Source organism: Struthio camelus, chromosome W (assembly GCF_040807025.1).
Source record: "Struthio camelus isolate bStrCam1 chromosome W, bStrCam1.hap1, whole genome shotgun sequence".
NCBI lineage: Eukaryota > Metazoa > Chordata > Aves > Struthioniformes > Struthionidae > Struthio > Struthio camelus.
In genome coordinates, this window is record NC_090981.1 from 69,999,203 (window position 1) to 70,017,326 (window position 18,124).

Here is an 18,124-nt window from a genome sequence, read left to right on the forward strand (position 1 = left end):
CCTGAGCCCAAGCCCAGGAGCGGGCTCCTGGGTCCCCGGCGATGGGCCGTGCTGGGGCCGGCGTGCCTGAGCCCGAGCCCAGGAGCGGGCTCCTGGGTCCCCGGCGATGGGCCGTGCTGGGGCCGGCGTGCCTGAGCCCGAGCCCGAGAGCGGGCTCCTGGGTCCCCGGCGATGGGCCGTGCTGGGGCCGGCGTGCCTGAGCCCGAGCCCGAGAGCGGGCTCCTGGGTCCCCAGCGATGGGCCGTGCTGGGGCCGGCGTGCCTGAGCCCGAGCCCGAGAGCGGGCTCCTGGGTCCCCGGCGATGGGCCGTGCTGGGGCCAGCGTGCCTGAGCCCGAGAGCGGGCTCCTGGGTCCCCGGTGATGGGCTGTGCTGGGGCCGGCGTGCCTGAGCCCGAGCCCGGGAGCGGGCTCCTGGGTCCCCGGTGATGGGCTGTGCTGGGGCCGGCGTGCCTGAGCCCGAGCCCGAGAGCGGGCTCCTGGGTCCCCGGCGATGGGCCGTGCTGGGGCCGGCGTGCCTGAGCCCGAGCCCGGGAGCGGGCTCCTGGGTCCCCAGTGATGGGCTGTGCTGGGGCCGGCGTGCCTGAGCCCGAGCCCGAGAGCGGGCTCCTGGGTCGCTAGTGATGGGCCGTGCTGGGGCCGGCGTGCCTGAGCCCGAGCCCGAGAGCGGGCTCCTGGGTCCCTAGTGATGGGCCGTGCTGGGGCCGGCGTGCCTGAGCCCGAGCCCGAGAGCGGGCTCCTGGGTCCCCGGTGATGGGCTGTGCTGGGGCCGGCGTGCCTGAGCCTGAGCCCGGGAGCGGGCTCCTGGGTCCCCGGCGATGGGCCGTGCTGGGGCCGGCGTGCCTGAGCCCGAGCCCGAGAGCGGGCTCCTGGGTCCCCGGCGATGGGCCGTGCTGGGGCCGGCGTGCCTGAGCCCGAGCCCGAGAGCGGGCTCCTGGGTCCCTAGTGATGGGCCGTGCTGGGGCCGGCGTGCCTGAGCCCGAGCCCGGGAGCGGGCTCCTGGGTCCCCGGTGATGGGCCGTGCTGGGGCCGGCGTGCCTGAGCCCGAGCCCGAGAGCGGGCTCCTGGGTCCCCGGCGATGGGCCGTGCTGGGGCCGGCGTGCCTGAGCCCGAGCCCGAGAGCGGGCTCTTGGGGTCCCCGGTGATGGGCCGTGCTGGGGCCGGCGTGCCTGAGCCCGAGCCCGGGAGCGGGCTCCTGGGTCCCCGGCGATGGGCCGTGCTGGGGCCGGCGTGCCTGAGCCCGAGCCCGAGAGCGGGCTCCTGGGTCCCCGGCGATGGGCCGTGCTGGGGCCGGCGTGCCTGAGCCCGAGCCCGAGAGCGGGCTCCTGGGTCCCTAGTGATGGGCCGTGCTGGGGCCGGCGTGCCTGAGCCCGAGCCCGGGAGCGGGCTCCTGGGTCCCTACTGATGGGCCGTGCTGGGACCGGCGTGCCTGAGCCCGAGCTCGGGAGCGGGCTCCTGGGTCCCCGGCGATGGGCCGTGCTGGGGCCGGCGTGCCTGAGCCCGAGCCCGAGAGCGGGCTCTTGGGGTCCTAGTGATGGGCCGTGCTGGGGCCGGTGTGCCTGAGCCCGAACCCGGGAGCGGGCTCCTGGGTCCCCGGCGATGGGCCGTGCTGGGGCCGGCGTGCCTGAGCCCGAGCCCGGGAGCGGGCTCCTGGGTCCCCGGCGATGGGCCGTGCTGGGGCCGGCGTGCCTGAGCCCGAGCCCGAGAGCGGGCTCCTGGGTCCCTAGTGATGGGCCGTGCTGGGGCCGGCGTGCCTGAGCCCGAGCCCGAGAGCGGGCTCCTGGGTCCCCGGCGATGGGCCGTGCTGGGGCCGGCGTGCCTGAGCTCGCGCCCGGGAGCGGGCTCCTGGGTCCCCGGCGATGGGCCGTGCTGGGGCCGGCGTGCCTGAGCCCGAGCCCGAGAGCGGGCTCCTGGGTCCCTAGTGATGGGCCGTGCTGGGGCCGGCGTGCCTGAGCCCGAGCCCGAGAGCGGGCTCCTGGGTCCCCGGCGATGGGCCGTGCTGGGGCCGGCGTGCCTGAGCCCGAGCCCGAGAGCGGGCTCCTGGGTCCCCGGCGATGGGCCGTGCTGGGGCCGGCGTGCCTGAGCTCGCGCCCGAGAGCGGGCTCCTGGGTCCCCGGCGATGGGCCGTGCTGGGGCCGGCGTGCCTGAGCCCGAGCCCGAGAGCGGGCTCCTGGGTCCCCGGCGATGGGCCGTGCTGGGGCCGGCGTGCCTGAGCTCGCGCCCGGGAGCGGGCTCCTGGGTCCCCGGCGATGGGCCGTGCTGGGGCCGGCGTGCCTGAGCCTGAGCCCGAGAGCGGGCTCCTGGGTCCCCGGCGATGGGCCGTGCTGGGGCCGGCGTGCCTGAGCCCGAGCCCGGGAGCGGGCTCCTGGGTCACTAGTGATGGGCCGTGCTGGGGCCGGCGTGCCTGAGCCCGAGCCCGAGAGCGGGCTCCTGGGTCCCCGGCGATGGGCCGTGCTGGGGCCGGCGTGCCTGAGCCCGAGCCCGGGAGCGGGCTCCTGGGTCCCCGGTGATGGGCCGTGCTGGGGCCGGCGTGCCTGAGCCCGAGCCCGAGAGCGGGCTCCTGGGTCCCCGGCGATGGGCCGTGCTGGGGCCGGCGTGCCTGAGCCCGAGCCCGAGAGCGGGCTCCTGGGGCAGGCAGCGTGTCCAAGCATGGGCTTCAGGCACAGCTCTGTGTGGCTCTGCATGGCATGGTGTGGCACTTCAAAGCACAGCGTGGCGGAGTGGGGCGCTGCATGGCACTGCATGGTGCAGTGCGGCACGGCATGGCGCAGCACGGCACAGCATGGCATTACTCAGCACGGCACAGTACGGCGTGGCACAGCCCAGCACAGCATGGGACTGCATGGTGCAGCGTGGCACGGCATGGGACAGCGCAGCACGGTATGGCCGCGCTCGGCCAGTCGCAGCACGGTGCAGCGTGCTGGCAGTGCCGGGGCGAGGGGCCGGAGCAGGCCGTGGCTGGCGGAGGGCGCAAGGGCAGCGGCGGCGGGGCCGAAGCAGGCGCGGATGGGCCGCGGGTCGGGCTGGTGCGGAAGGGCTCGGGGGTCTCGGAGGGACGCGGCCTCGCCGCGGGGCCGAGCGGGCGCCTGGGCCAGGAGCCATTTTGTGGGGCGGGCCGGCGCGGCGGGGCCCTCTCGCCCGGCGCCCCGCCGCCGGCTGCCTGCCCGGAGCGCCTCAAGGGCAGCCGAACGGCGGCGGGGAAAATCCCGTCGAGCCGCCAAGTCGGGTCTGTGAGGAGCGGGTAAGGGAAGGGTTCTGCCGGCATGTCGCTGTGCGGAAATGGCTTTCTCCAGGGGAGGGAGGCGCGCGTGTGGATGGTGTGGGCAGCGAGGGCTGCGGCGAGGGGAGACGGCGCGGCCCCGGGCCGGCGAGGAGCGGGGAGGGCGGCGGGCGCGGCGCTGGGCCCGGGCCCCACGGCGGCGGCGGCGGCGGCGGCACGAGGGGGCCGGCGTGACGTCGCTCCGCGGCCACCCTCGGCCCGTGGGGAGCGCGGGGAGAGGGCGAGCGCGCCTGGCGGCCCCGCTCCCCGCGCGCGGCCGGGCCCATCCCGGGAGGATTTTTATTGCGGTCTCTTTGTTAGCTGCAGGCAGGCAGGCAGGCGGTTGGGCGGGCGGGCGGGCGCGCAGAGCCCCAGCTCCCGCCAGGTTGTGGGAGGTAAGTGGGGGAGGAGAAGGGCGCGCGCGCGCGTGCGGGGTGGGACGGGGACGGCCCCGGCCCCGGCCCCGGCCCCGGCCCCGGCCCGGCGGGGACGGCGCCCCACGGCCGCGGCGGACGCGGCCCCGGCCGTTTTCAGGGGCTCGTTGGCAACTCAGCCAGGGTTGCCATAGCTTTTTATGTAGGGTGACCAGAACCGGCTGGAACCGGTTTGAGGCAGATCAGCTCCTGAACACAATGCAGTCACTGAGCTGCTGCACGGGGATAGCTTCCTCCCTTCATGGCAGCCAAAAGCAGAGGAGCTTGCAGAAAGATACCATCCCAAAACAGTATGTGAATGCACACTTTAGACACACAGCACTGGTATGTGGCTAATGTAGTCATAAAGGGTTCTGTGTATGAATGTACATATTTGCAGTAACTGAGATTACTTGGGCTTTTCATGCCTTTTTATGCTTAAGGAATGGGCAAGAGCTGAGATTTATGACCCTTATTAAAATATTTTTGCTTTGCAAGGGTGGGACACTGGTTATGCAGTCTATTTTAAGCTAAACTAAATAAAATTGATTGAATGATTTGTAATTGTAGTTCTGCTTGTGACTGGAGAATGCTGCTTTGCATGCTGTTTTATTTACAGGCTGCTGTCTTGTCGCTTTCTTCCTTAGGAGACGTGGGGGGGGGGCGGCTGTGTGTTGCTGAAAGGCCAAAAGGAAACAATATTGTTGTAGAATTGTGCATAAAAGCATTGCAAAGATGCTGTAAGGCATACTCTCTTTTTTTTCCCCTTTTTTTTCCTTGTAGGCCTATTGATTGGGGCTGCCTTTAACCCTTTCATATTTGCAGAGGTAATGCATCTGTGACAGTAACTGAGCATTGGCTAAAAAATCTTTCAAAGGTCAAGGTTCACAAGGTGAGACGCGGTGTTTTGGGTATGACTGTAATGATAGCATGAAGGTACATGTATGTGAAAAGTAAACGTGGCTCCTGATTGCGCGCTTGGCACGTTAGTAGAGAGACAATGGTTTAAATGTTAGCAAAGAAATGCTGTTAACCTCCTCCAGGTTTAATGGGATTAAAGCTGTTATGTGTAAAGACTTACTGATATCTTGGCTAAATACAGTATCTTTATTTAAAATAGCCCAGATATACATTTTTATCACAATGCAGTCATAAAGAATAGGCCTCTGAGTGACAATCATAAATCGTGGACCACATGGCAGCGAACCGCTCCGTGTTGCGTTGCAGCGTTAGGCGCTCGGAATTTGCTGTCTGCTTGTTTAAAGGTCGATTGTTTGGCCGCATCTAAGTGACCTGGTGCTTATTTCTGAATTCAGGTCCTTAACGTTAAACATGTACTTCATATATGCCACACAGGAAAACGCATGAAAGGAGTAGTGTGGATGATGTTTCGTAAGCTGTTTTAACCCAGGGAGGATTTTTGCAGCCAAGTGCAAAGATGCGTTTTAGAGGTTTGATGGAGCTCCAGCGGATTATTAGTGGCATGAATTATAATATTGTGCAGTAATGAAGTAAGAATAGGAAACCGGATGGGCAGTGCATCAGCTCCTGAGGGATGGCTACTTTTAACTCAAAGCTTCACAGCAACGGATAATGGATAGGATTTTTTTTTTTTTTTAACTTCATCTGAAAAATAAATGTGTACTAAGATTTGAGCTGGCATTTGCATCTTATACTGAAAGCTGGAGGACTCGGAGAGAGGGAGAGGGGGAGAGGGAAGAAAGCAGTAATGAATATAGCAAAGGGAAGAACAAAGGCTGTTAGAGCTTACACACTGGAGCACTAAACATTTTGCCTTGGGGATTCTTTTGCTAGAACTGTTACTTCCTATAACAGGAAATCAGCAACTCTAGAATTGTATCCAGTACGATTTAAAAAAAAAATCTAACCAGTCCTGGCTGTTAGCTGGTTTGGTAATCTACAATCAAGAGAAATATGGAGGAAAAACATTGAAGTGTTTTAGGCTGGTGTGCAGTGAGGGTCTTTTCCTCTGTGCTCAGCAAAATAAAGTAGGCAGCATTAAAAGCCTTGAGAGATTGTGGATATTTGGTAAGTTGTATGGTAGCTGATGATAGGTAGGGTGTCTGCATCAGAGAGTGACAGATAAAAGGGAACCTTTTTATTCTGACTGCAGTAGATTACATAAGGTATTTAGAAATGAATTGTAGCTGAGTGAAAATAGCATGCTAATGTTTAGCCTGAAAATGTATTTGTGTCGCTTTTAATGCAGATAGAATGTATTGTTTCTCAGATTTTATAGGGCAGTAAATAGCATGTGTGGTGGAACAAAATGTCTAGCAGATCACTGTGCTTATTTCTGTTCATATTTTTCATAATTTGAATGCAGAGGTTCTATATTTGACTATAGGCATCTGTAGCAGAATTATGCTTGCAAACATGAATTCATGGTGCATGATAGGAATAGTATCTATTGCTGCTGATGATGCATGCTCTTTTCCAAGTGTGAGCTAAAATTCATATGTTCCATGAGAGCACCTTTTAGAATTTTTTTTTTCCTCTACCAGAATAGTAAGCTGCTTTAAAATTGTAAGTACTCGAATTGTCACAAAATTCAATGTATCTGTTTTATTTGGATTATGGAACAAGATCTGTACTATGAAATTTTTATTTTTAGCAAAGGAGGTTTTGCCTTTGCAGGGATTTTTTAGGCTGTAAGATGAGAAACCTGAATAGATGCTGGAGTCTGCAGTATTCTTGGTGAGTTTTATTTTTTTTAGATTAATAATATTCATAAACTCTCTTTACCAGATTTTGATTTTGCACGTAGGCCGGCTTTCCAACGGAAAATGCTGCTTAATGTTGGAGGGTTGGTCCTCTGTATCAGTAATCTCATGATCTCATCTTGCATTGAGGCTTGTCTCGGGTATTTGATCTTGAAAATAAGGGTAATGATTTATCAAGTTCCAAGTCGTTTTTGAGTGAAATAAGTAGTTTTATTTTTTTGGAAGTGTAGCTGTATGATAAAATATAAATATGCACCCTGATTCCTGGGAGTGAACGTAAAAGAAACGTTGACCCTAATGTTTTAGGGCCTGTCTGTCGCTGGAGCTGCGCAGGCAGGCCCTGCCTGACTTGGAGTGCTCTCGCTGAGATTGTCTGCAGCTGCTTCATGCTGTTTTCAAGAAAGGATTGCCATTCACTTTGAAAAAAGAACGTATTAACCTGAGTAGAGAAAATAGACAGGAAGAAAGTGTCATTTAGTAGAAAGTGGTTCAAATTTGCATTCAGTTGGGAATCTCTGCAGTCTGTTCGTTATTGCTCTGCGCGTCCGAGTCGTTCGTATGTTACTGTCCCAGGCGTTTTTACGTGTAAAAATACAAAACCAGGAAAGCCATTTTTATAATTCGTTCTTAACTAGCATGCAAAAAGAGTGCTTTGGGGCTTTACCTGCTTCATTCGTCTTCGTTTTAAGAGAATTTTAGGAAACTACTAGGCCCAAAACTTTTAACTGGATCTCTTGGCAAAGGTAGGCAGTTTTCCGTTGGCCAGCTGTAGATAAGAGATGGTCTGTTCAGCTCCATATGGCGTGGAAGAGGGGATACTCTGTGTCAGTGCTGAAATATCCTCTTTCTTCCTGCCAACCAGAGGCTGGTAGCAGTGAACTTTGAACCGGTTGCATCTGGTGCTTTTTAAAATGGACTGGAGGTAGTTCAGCAGTGGTGTGAGAAGAGGAAACGGACGGACTTGAAAAGATAACCCTCCTTTCTTTTTCCCTTCTGTGCTGTTCTCCCCAAAGAAGTGAACTAACTTGACATGCCTGTTTTGCCAAAAAAAAAAAAAAAAATTCAAAATTTGAGAAGGAGTTAGCTTGCAAGATCAGCTTTCTGAGCAGCCATATATTACAAGTAATTTTATTGCTGTGGTGGAAAATTGCTGGTGGAAATTTGCTTAAGAAAACAAACAAAAACTCTCACAAACTGTTTTTACTTAATAATACCCATTGCAAAGAAAAAAGGCCAGTCTTTTAACGGGTCAGATATGTAAGGTCCGTAACCAGAGGCAGGATATAGTAGGAAAAAAGAACAATGGCAACTACTTGCTCTCTTATAATCTGTTATAGGAATGGATTTTTTTTTTTTTTTTTGAAAACCGTGGTAACTTCCTTACAACTGTAAAATAACTTATTTCAGAGATAAATGTCTTACTTGTTGGCTTGATATGGCTTGGTAACCCCTAACTGCAAAACTCAGCTAAGCAATAAACGCGAATAGCACTTGGCCATGCCTCACATTAATGACACGGTAAAGAGAATTCTCTGCAGCGATTTCTATATTTCTAAGGCTCAAAACTTGAATCCGCGAGCCAACTGACTGGAAGAAGTTGTTTTGCCTGTAGGAATTATAGCAAACTGGGAAAAGTAAATTTCCAAACTGCAACTTCATCTGCATTCTGTGTGTAGAAATAGATATCGTTCTTAACAGCCTCTGGGGACTCCCAAACTATTTTCTTTCCCGGGAAAAAGGTGACGTGCGTACTCATGCGCTCTAGGTCAGCCTCTATGCCAGATTATAGCAGTACAGCATGTGCCGTGCAGTGTCTTTGAGATGTTTCCGTGACTTCATCTTCTGCCATCCCAAACAGAAGTTGCTACAACTGCTTTCATCGTATGTGATTTTGAACTTAAAAAATGTTTACAAAATCCACCTCCGTATTGATTGGTTAAAAAGATTGTAAATAATTACATCCAAACTGCACTTTTGTTCAGATCTAACAGAACACACTTCATGACGCGCTGACTTTGGTGTTTTTATTACTTGTTGTAAATTCACAAATGCTGAGAATGACCAAGGCTGGCAGCCGGTATGTGGCTCAACAAGGTTCCGTAGTGACCTAGAACTAGATGAATAAAAGCAGAATGGATGGAGGGAATGAGTTTGTTCAATCAGGTTTTATCCTTTCATAAATGTTTTAGCAATTATTTAAAATTCGTGCTGTCTTGTGTTTATAATACCTAACAATACTATTTTAGATTAACAGTTGAGAAAAACTGACGTTGTAGGGCTCTTCCTCCTTAAGGCATCTAGATTTGCTTTTAGAATCTTAATTGTACAGATGGCTTAAAAGTAGGTCTAAGTCGACTTAGGCCTACTTGTAATGGAAACGTTTTCTTTTCACTCTTCAAATTTTAGAATTCCCTTGAAAGAAATTACTGAATATGAAGTCCTTTTGTGTATTTATTTATTTAATAAATTGTGGCCAAAGGTTTTGAGAAACAAATGCAAGAAGCCTGAGCTAGCTCATGTTGGTACTTCGAGTTCTCCTAGTGTATTGCTGTGCATGACTTTTATAGTCAGCTTTGAGACCAGGTATCTCAAGTTGTCCGTTGTTTTTTTAGTTAAAAATAGAGGAGAATGGAAATTTTCTAAAGCTCTTTCGTGTAGCGTCCACCTGCATACAGGTAACTTTAGTCTCAGAATAAGAAAGCTATTGTAATATACTGGTGTGTGCTATCTGCTTCTGTATCTAGGTTTTTGGTACTGTATGGTAACATCTGCATTTGTCTAAGCTGATGCAAATAACTTATGCTGAAAACCAAAATGCTTAATTTAATTTTAATTCCGTTTCTGGAAATATTAAAAACCCTGACGCTACAATGTCCTGAACAGCCTGCTCTGTTTGACCCTGCTTTGTGCAGGGGTGTTGGACTAGATGATCTCCCGAGGTTCCTGTCCACTTCATCTAGTTTTTTAGTGATTGCCTGGACAGGAAATTCGGTAGAATGTCTCTTGAAAAGTTTTGGGGGGCCGGTAAAGAATAGGTCTTGAAATTATTCCCAGACTGTCAACAGTAGGATTATTGCATTGAATACTTTTATTAGCATTCACTGTAAAAGAAAAAAAGCTTTAAAAGGTTAACATTTGAAAGATTCTTTAATACTTTCCTTCCTAAGTTTTTTTTTTTTTTTTCCCCTGGAGGACAGTGAGGAGGGAAGAAAATTGGTAGGACGTTCTCTCTGGAAACCAGAGACGCAAATTCAGATTTCCGTCACTCATTGAAGTTTGTACATAGAGACAAATTTGATTCTGATTTTTTTGTTTGGTTTTTAAGTCAATTAGTACAATGTTGTTGTACAATGTTGAATTATCAGGTTGTTTGGTATAAATTTAAGCTGTAGAACACCTGCGTACTTGACAAAGATGTGTACAAATCTAAGGACTGCCATGACTTTATTGATACTGTAGATGGTAAATAAGACCTTTATCCTAAGAAATCAAAATGTTGCCTATTATGAAAGCTGTATTTCCGGAAGCGGAAGTCTTTCTGAATTTTTCAACAGTAACAGATCGTGGGATCTTTGATGAACCAAAAGGAGCCTGTATTTTAATGGAGCATGATAGGCATTGCGTTGCTGATTGTGGTTCAAGTGGCCTTTGCATGTCCTCCTTGCTTACTGAGTATTTCAAACCACACTGAGTCATGATTTGAGATGTGGTTCTTATTTCCTGGAGAACTTTTGGTAGTTGAACCAGCATATTGCTTTTGCCTTTCTGGAGATACTTAGCGTTTAAAGTAAATAATCAGAAGTGTTTATCAGACATCATTACTCACATATGTTGAATGGCTAATAAACTGCTTATAAACTATGTTTTAGGCTGACATTTGCCTAATGTTAGGATATATAACTCTCATTCTGATTGAGATACTTTAGTCTTCTGTACATGATGACATTTCTTGGCATAACAATACAGAAATTAAAAAAAAAAAAAAGCTATTACGCTTGTAAGGCTGGTGTTACTCCTTGCGTAGGTATTTTGTTCCTGACTGAATGTGAGGTTACTTAGGTGTAATTACCTGTGTTTGGTAATTGTAATTATACCAGATTATCAGAATTTTATTCCGGAATAAAATATCTACCTGGGAATTTATGCCAGTCTAACTATAGCATTGTTATGTATAGCCGTGCCAGAAATTGAAAAATATTGTCTCAGTGCTATTGTTTATACAGTACCAAAAGGCTGCTGAAGTCCTTTGGAGAACATACAGAAAGAAATGATCTCTGTCCTAAAATATGTAGTCTACAACAGTATGTAATACAATTTGAGGTAAGAAACCTTAGGAAGGGTTTAGGGAAGATAAAGGGCTGCAGTCAATGCGAATTCCATTGGTACGTGCAAATTAACGTGTTGATTTTTTTTCCTGTTTACTTAAATAATGAACAGGCATGCTGCTGAAAGAAGCTTAATTTGAGTAGTTATTTGAACGAGAACATGGAGATACGTATAGAAGGTATAGGCAGGTGGGATTTGAAGGCGAAGGTGAGGAAGTTTAGCTGTCTTTGCTGGCCCCCTTTTTTCTGCTGTGTTAAGGTCAAGTGATTGCCTACTGTCACCAGACGTGCGGTTGAGGGATAAAGATTTGGATGGGCAGGAGCGTGAGTTTCTCAGAGGATAAGGTGGTCAGTTCTTTAAAGGCAAATGATGAAATAAAAGAGTAAAAATTGAGCGTGCAAGGCCATGCTTGGGGTCAGGAAACGGTTGTTAGAAACCTTTAGGCATAGAGAACGTTAATTGGCAAAGTACTGGCAAGGAAGGAGGATTATCTGTCACTCCTGGGTCTGGAGAACTTGAAGCTGGTCTTGTGCCTGACAGACGCAGTCAGGCTTTAGAGCTACCGGTTTGGAGGCGTAACATGTCTGGGAGCTGCCAGAGCATTCTGTTCTCTTGTCTTCAGTCAGCTGTTGGGCTTCCCCAAAACGTCTGGGTGCTTTACAATTGCTTTAGACCAAAAAGTGCCTTTTAATTTCAGCAGCAATTTATAAGCAGCGTGGTCTTCCTTCTAGAGAATAACGTGCCCCATCTGCAGTAGTCCTAAAGCCAAAACTACAAGATGGATGGATTATATTTGAAAAGATGGGAAAAATGTTTTCTTCTGTGGGGGTTTTTTATTCCCCTTGATAGAGTATATGAAAGGGTAGGTTGGTTGGTTGGTTTTTTTTCTCATATGGCTAGAGTCCTTCCACCTGGAGCCCATACAGATACAGGGCCTGAGGAGGAGTGACAAACATTTCCTTTATTAGTAAACAAAACAGCCTTCATTAATTGTTCAGCAGCAACTATTTGCTTCTAAGCCCGGATGTTTCTTCACTTGCTACTTAACGTCAGGACATATTTGAGCTTTCCTCCCATCTAAGCAAACAACTGATGTAAGACGGTAGTATTTCAAAATGGTCTCTGGAATCTCTGATAATGGGGTAGAAGCTCCCAGATATACTCCATTTTGCAGAATTTTTCCCCTCTTTCTGGAGGTCAGCCTTTTAAAACTTTTGAATACCTCCTTAGGCTTTCCATCTAACAGCAAGGGTATGAAGGCCCCAAAAGATTTAAAGGAGATTAACTGTTTTTCGGGGGTATAGCACAAAATTCTTGTCCTGCTTGCTTCTTCCAGTATCACTAGAGAGTTCTCTGGGACTGGTTCCTGTTTTGACATAAATATCCAAGTGAATGATTCACTGGAATGCGTTATCAGATGAACTGGAGTAAAGAGGGCAACGGGGAAAATAAGGCAGTGGAACAATGAAGCAGTGTCTTCCTTTGGCTGAAACCTGGGTTGTCATCTTCATGCGATTTATAGGAAGCACTCATTTCAGGAGATGCATTTCCAAAGAAAGAAAAACGTAGGAAGTTATGATCACATACTTTGAAAAGAAAAGCGGAGCAATCTTAATTTCTCTTCCAGAATTTAATCCAGACCTTATGCTTCAGTAAGATACTGATATGCATGTAGGGGTGGACTTTATCCCCAAAGAGATAAATAGAAAACATGAAGTTTATCCGTAGATGTTTCAGAATCCACTATGCTGAGTTTGTAAGACTCACAGGTAGACTTACCAGAAGTCCTATCACCCACCACCAAAAAGAAGAACCCAGAAGTGTTGGTCTTCGCTTTACTGTGATTCTCTAGTTGTGTAGTTTCTATTGGTCATATCTAAGATTTTTTTTTCTTTTTTTTCCTACTACTGTTGTCACTGAGTAATGAGTTAGCAAAGTAACATCTAAATTTTTAAAGAAACTTAAAAATTTTTTCAACTTTTCTTAAGTACTTCCAGCAGCCTGAAAGATGTAAATCTTCAGACAAAAGTGACGGCTGTTTCCAGGACATTTTTCCAGTAAACGTCAGTAGACAGCCAGGCAGAAAAAAAGGAAACGAAGCTAGTCCACAGACGTAAGAGGTGTCTTATGAAGTAAGGCTCTCCATCGTCTGAAAATGAAATAATGCTTTGGACAGGTGGATTTCAATAAATCCAAGAACTGACTTTGTATATCAGTACTCCCCAAATTAGAGATGTTTAATTTATGGTCTAATCTAGACAGTGTGCTTCATAATACATACTTCAAGTTAGCAGTCCCCCGTTCTGAGGTTAGTTTTGTTTCTTTTAGGTAGAAATAGCAGCAGTCTTTAGTTTCTTAACTAAAAATCACATTTCATAAAAAAATGTTTGAGGAGATGGAGTTTTTGCTGCTTGTTTCATGACATATTTGTTGTTGTTGTTTATTCTGAGGAGCGTATCCTTGGTTGCACATGTTGCAAACTGTATCTCAGAATAAGTCTGCAGATAATCTTCCTTTGTTAAGTGGACTTAAAAGCCGTTACCAATAAAACGGGTAATTTTAATGGCAAGTCCTCCGATGCTAGGTTTTGCACAGCTGTGTGTGTCTCATTGGAAACAACGAGCTTTGCTTTCAGCAGTCCTAAAAGCAGTTCTCAAGTTTCAGTTTCTGGAAAGTCACAATTTCCTAGTGAACCAGGAAGTTGCCTCGTTTCCTTTTCTGAAGTATTTACAGGCTTCGTGTTGGCCCACAGAAGGAATGGGCTAGCACCATGTCTGGCAGTCGAGGCTCCAGCTGATTTTGATCTTGGGTGAAAGGCAGAGTTTTATCTTTAAGGGAAAGGGTTATTGAATGGTGTCTGGAGAAAAAAGGGAGGAATGTGGAGTCCTGGCAGATGTGGTGGAAACATGTGAATCTAAACACTGAATCTAAAAGTGGTAGTCTAGAAGAGAGAAGAAGAGTTGAATAAAATGACCAGGCTGCAACTTTGTTTACTTGTTCAACAAGACTGGCCGCTTTTTGTCCCTCCTCCCCCCCCCCCCCCCCACCTTTTTTTAAACTTAGATTATTTTGGAAGTTTGAAGAATGGGAGAGATATTCTTTGTAAGGGGAGTAGCATTTCCGGGCGCCCCGTGTGAAAGAAACCGTTCCGCTCTTACGCTGTGCTAGAGCATGGGAGTTGTTCTGTGCGCAGCTTGAAAGGCCGTGGCAACTTTATGCAGTGTGTGCTCTATGGAGAAATCTATGATCTTAGCTCAAAGCTACCGATTTCTGGATTCTTTTAAGCAGTTTTCCTACTTTGGCATTGGCGTTAGTTGAGTTACTCGGTAAGGGACAAATGTATCTCCTCTGTTATGCAGAGTTGCAGTCCTGTCATTTAGATAAAGTACTGTATAAGTGGCCTTTACTTAATTCATTGCTGTTGATCAGTGTTAAACACCAATACATGTAACTGAAGGACGTTTTAGACTAGGAGTATCTTCTAGTTCTTTTAGAATGTGTATAATAACTGGGGGAAGACTCCTGGCGGCTGTTACGGGAAGAGCTCGAGCCTAGGTTTCCGAGGAGCAGAGTCTCACGCACGTATAGCAGCAAAATTAATTATTTATTTAAATGATGGTACAGCGTACTAACAGCTCAAGCTGGGTGCCTCCAGGTAGGGACCCCAAACAAAGAAATTTGGGGGTAATTATACCCTTTAGAGTCTTCTTTCCCCACCTGCCAGTGAAGGTCTCCTCCAGTCTTTTTTACTGAGTCGGCGATCCCTCTCCTTCTGATTGGTGTCTCTCTCCTTCTGACAGGTCCTGGCCTGCATCCCAGGCTGGTTGCCATGTCCTTGTTTCCCACAGCCCCTAATCTTCTCGAGGGTCAACTGCAACCCAGGGTCAACTGTATCCCATTTGTCTTCTGCATCCTGTTCCGAATCCTTATTAGCTAGTTTCATATCCTCATTAGCTGGCTTTTTTTGGTTACATCGCCAGCAGTGCTTCTCGAGACCATGGACAGTTCGGCCTTAAGGCCTGCAGGCTTCATCTACTTTAGGCACTTATGCTAAGCGAGAGTCAGACTTATGCTAAGCTGAAGCTAAGTCAGCTACAATTTCCTTCGCTATCGTGGCAGACTTGCAGTCATTGTCCGATTAGTATATTGAGCGGTGAAAAACTCTATCAATTAAGTTGTTTTGTTTGTGCGGTTTTATATGGATTTGATACGCGTTGGTGTCTAGAATCTTTTCCGTTTAATTTTTAAAAGAATTTCCTGTATGACTTCCGTATTATGTATGTGAGTCTTCTTACTGCTTGTAAAAATGTAAATTTGCAAGGATGTTAACTGGTACCTTGTAACCCAGCAGACAGCCTCTGCTCAGTAATTTAAAAGTACGGTATTGAAACTGTAATTCAAAGTGAACTGTTACTGAAACATCCACTGTATTTTCCCCTAATCTGGGTAGCAGCTTGAACGCTGACTTGTTCCGGTGCGTGGGTTATGTTACCGTGGGTTCTGATTATCTGTGCTGTAAATAAAACATAGCTGGGGCAGAAAAAAGACATTTTAGACATATTATCTTTAAGGTTATTTCCCTTGTGGTGCATTCAGTAAGTTTCCTTATTTTACATTCTGTGTATGATAAGGTGTGCGTCCACAGGGAAACGAGGGATAAAAATCAGGCTGTTGGTTCTAGATAATCCGGCATCCTTGGCTGTTTTGCTGGACCGTGTCTCCAAAGCCCGTAATGTTTTGATCTCTGGCGGTCACTGTAGCTTAGTATTTTACTTGTAACCCTTTATTCCCCTTTTTCAAACCAGCAGAATGACTTTTCTCACCTTTCAGATATTATTCTTTTAGGAGTTTGTCCCTGTGTCTGGAGAGAGCTCTTCTTATAGCGCCTTTACAAGGCTGAAACGCGAGCGGAGCCGAGCAGCCGGGCTGTGCCTTTCCCGAGCTGTGCCGAGGGCAGGTTCCTTGCGAGCGGCCCGGCGGCGCTCTGCCTTGCAGGGTGTTCCTCGCGGTCGTGCTGCTCAAGGTGAGTGCAGCCGACCTGCTGCCGTGCTGCCCTGGCTTCGGGCTAAACGGCGGTTGCTGGTGACATCATGACACAGAGATACCTGAGCCAGCTGCACGTGAGCTGGTTTGTGTCCCAGTAACAGCGCCACGACTGTACGGTTAGGCTAACTTACTCTTCTGTGACATCAGCGTAGGAAGGCGGTTTTCCCCCGTCACGCTTTATAGACAATTAAGAGAAGACATTCTGCAAAGGGTTTCAGTTTCTTTCTTTTCACTTTCTGCTAATACCCTTGCTGATGTAAGGCAAGTGATTATTACAGTTTTTAATCCATGGTTTATATAAAGATCTTTGCATCTCAGAAATGTTGATCTGTCTCTTTTTGTCTTAGAGGGAATAACCTAATAGCTTTTAAAGCCATTTTAGCTTTATGTTTAGTTACTTTCTGCAAAAGTCGAGCCGAATAATCCCACGCGATAACTTCTGTATCACACCTGTATGTTCTGTTGGAGCTTTGTGACAGAAATCATGACGACATGTAAACATGTAAACAGATAAAAATGTATGCCAATAACATAGACTTCGTTTTTGTCTTTTCCCATGTACTTTTCCTCTCCATTCTGCTGCTCACTCCATGAAAGCTTTTTGAACTGAGTCTGTAAATGTATTACTTACTGCATCAGAGATGGAGTTATAGGAGCTCAGATTCACGTCGTTGCATCTCATTCTCGAGGGAGCTAAGGGAGAAGGAGGCCACGTGAACTTTTGAAATTATTTATCTGTTAAGCAATAATCTGATGGCTGGGCATGAAAGTACACCGTTCAGGGGAGAACGTTCATAATCATTTCATGATTAATCAGATTCATGGGAAAATACTTCCAGCTTTACCAGTAATAAGTTCAAATGCAGCATTTCAGTCAGAAAGGTGGATTTCATCATCTGGGCTTTAGTAAACCAAATTAAACGAGGCCTATCATCATGGTGGCTTCAGAAACATTTTTTTGGCAGAACGCTTGTCCTTTTCTTTCTTTCTTTATATCAAGCGGGCTTTCCGCATTTCTAAGTGATAAAAAATTGCAAGTTATGTTGCCAAGGCTGTAGATAACCATCTTCATCTGAGCTAGGTTCCTTTTACAGGACTTGATTTGTAAGAAAGGAGGAGAAATAGGCCGTTGTAACGTGTGATTCCCCGTGTCCTGAAGTAGATTTCTGAAGCAGGCCGCGTGAATGCCTGTTTCTTTCACACTTCCGTAAGGAGAGCTTGGGAACGTAGATGCAGATATGATAGATGCATAAAGTTCAGTGAGGTTTACCTTTTCTGATGCAAGTATTTTCTAAATCATTGACCGTTTTAAGAAAAGCACCTAACTAAACCGCATCCCTGTGCACTGGTATTTTATGCTTTACATAAGAAATTTGTAGTAAATGAGTAGCTGCATACGGGTTTGGGTTGTTTCCATGTGATTTTTGATTTATCCTCATTTTAGAATTCAGCCTGTTAATTTGTTCTGAAATTGTGTAGAGAATGGTTTCAAGTGAAAGAAAAACCCAGTAGTTTTAATGTAGCAAGATGGAAACTTCTAGCTATTGCTGCTATTTGAACAGCGTAAATTTAGCCTGATACCTGAGCTGGGAACATGCATAGTCTTCCTGGTTTTTTTTGTTTTGTTTCTCTTTATTTTGATATTGCCTGGATAAGTATCTGTTCCCTCTTATCGAACTCCTGAGTTTTATCTAAATAGTAGCGCATCCGTTTTACTGGTCAGGGATAACATAGGCGAAAAGGAGATTTGAAATGGGACGCGAGAACTGCTGAAGTCACGGCTGCGTAGGACTCCATGTTAACCCTCGTGGCCCCATACATGCTGCGTGCAGAAAGGAAATGGATATTTGTGGTAAAAGAGTTCTTGGATCACACAAATAGTTTCTTAAAACTACCCACTGGGAGCTTTCAGGAGGCAGTAAATGAAACGAACCATCAGGTAGTGTGTTGTTGCCTTCCACTGACGTCCTTTGTTGGCTGCAGCATTAAATGCCACTCACCTAGGTGACCTGAGAATCGACAGCGGTGGTTCTTGCCAACTGGAGTCATCAAAAAATAAATTGTCATAACTTCCCACTTACTGTTCTTTCCCTGCCCTGCCCATATCCTGTGAACTCGGCCGGGGAAGAATGGTGAGTCCTGACCTGTACAGAATGGAGCTTGCTACCGAAACAAAATACTTCTGAAGAAATTTAGCAGCCTAGTGAATTAGTCTCTGTATCTTACCAGTAACCTATATAAGTAATTAGTAGCGTGCATTTTTAAAGCCTAGTTTATCTGAAGATCTTGGGACATAACCAGCAATACAGGAAGGTATCTTTTTACGGTGTTGTTGTGGA

General features: G+C 48.0%; 1 protein-coding gene across 7 annotated transcripts in view; it reads left to right on the forward strand.

The window, feature by feature from the left end:
* Positions 1–18,124, forward strand: part of LOC138064140 (zinc finger protein 532-like) — a 71,757-nt gene that overhangs the window by 12,824 nt on the left and 40,809 nt on the right. Inside the window, exons 1-2 of one of the 7 annotated variants that reach the window (XM_068925361.1) lie at positions 3,737–4,014; positions 4,453–4,561. The exons of 1 other annotated variant lie outside the window; for it this stretch is intronic. Coding sequence is in view for 1 of the 6 variants with exons in the window: in XM_068925359.1 (XP_068781460.1) it covers positions 3,932–3,980 (49 nt within the window). In the remaining 5 variants the exon portion in view is untranslated. Of the gene's footprint in view, positions 1–3,524; positions 3,652–3,736; positions 4,015–4,452; positions 4,562–5,622; positions 5,719–6,319; positions 6,388–18,124 lie in introns of those variants that run through there. 5 more of the 7 variants (XM_068925362.1, XM_068925360.1, XM_068925359.1 and 2 more) reach the window with 5 other exon arrangements.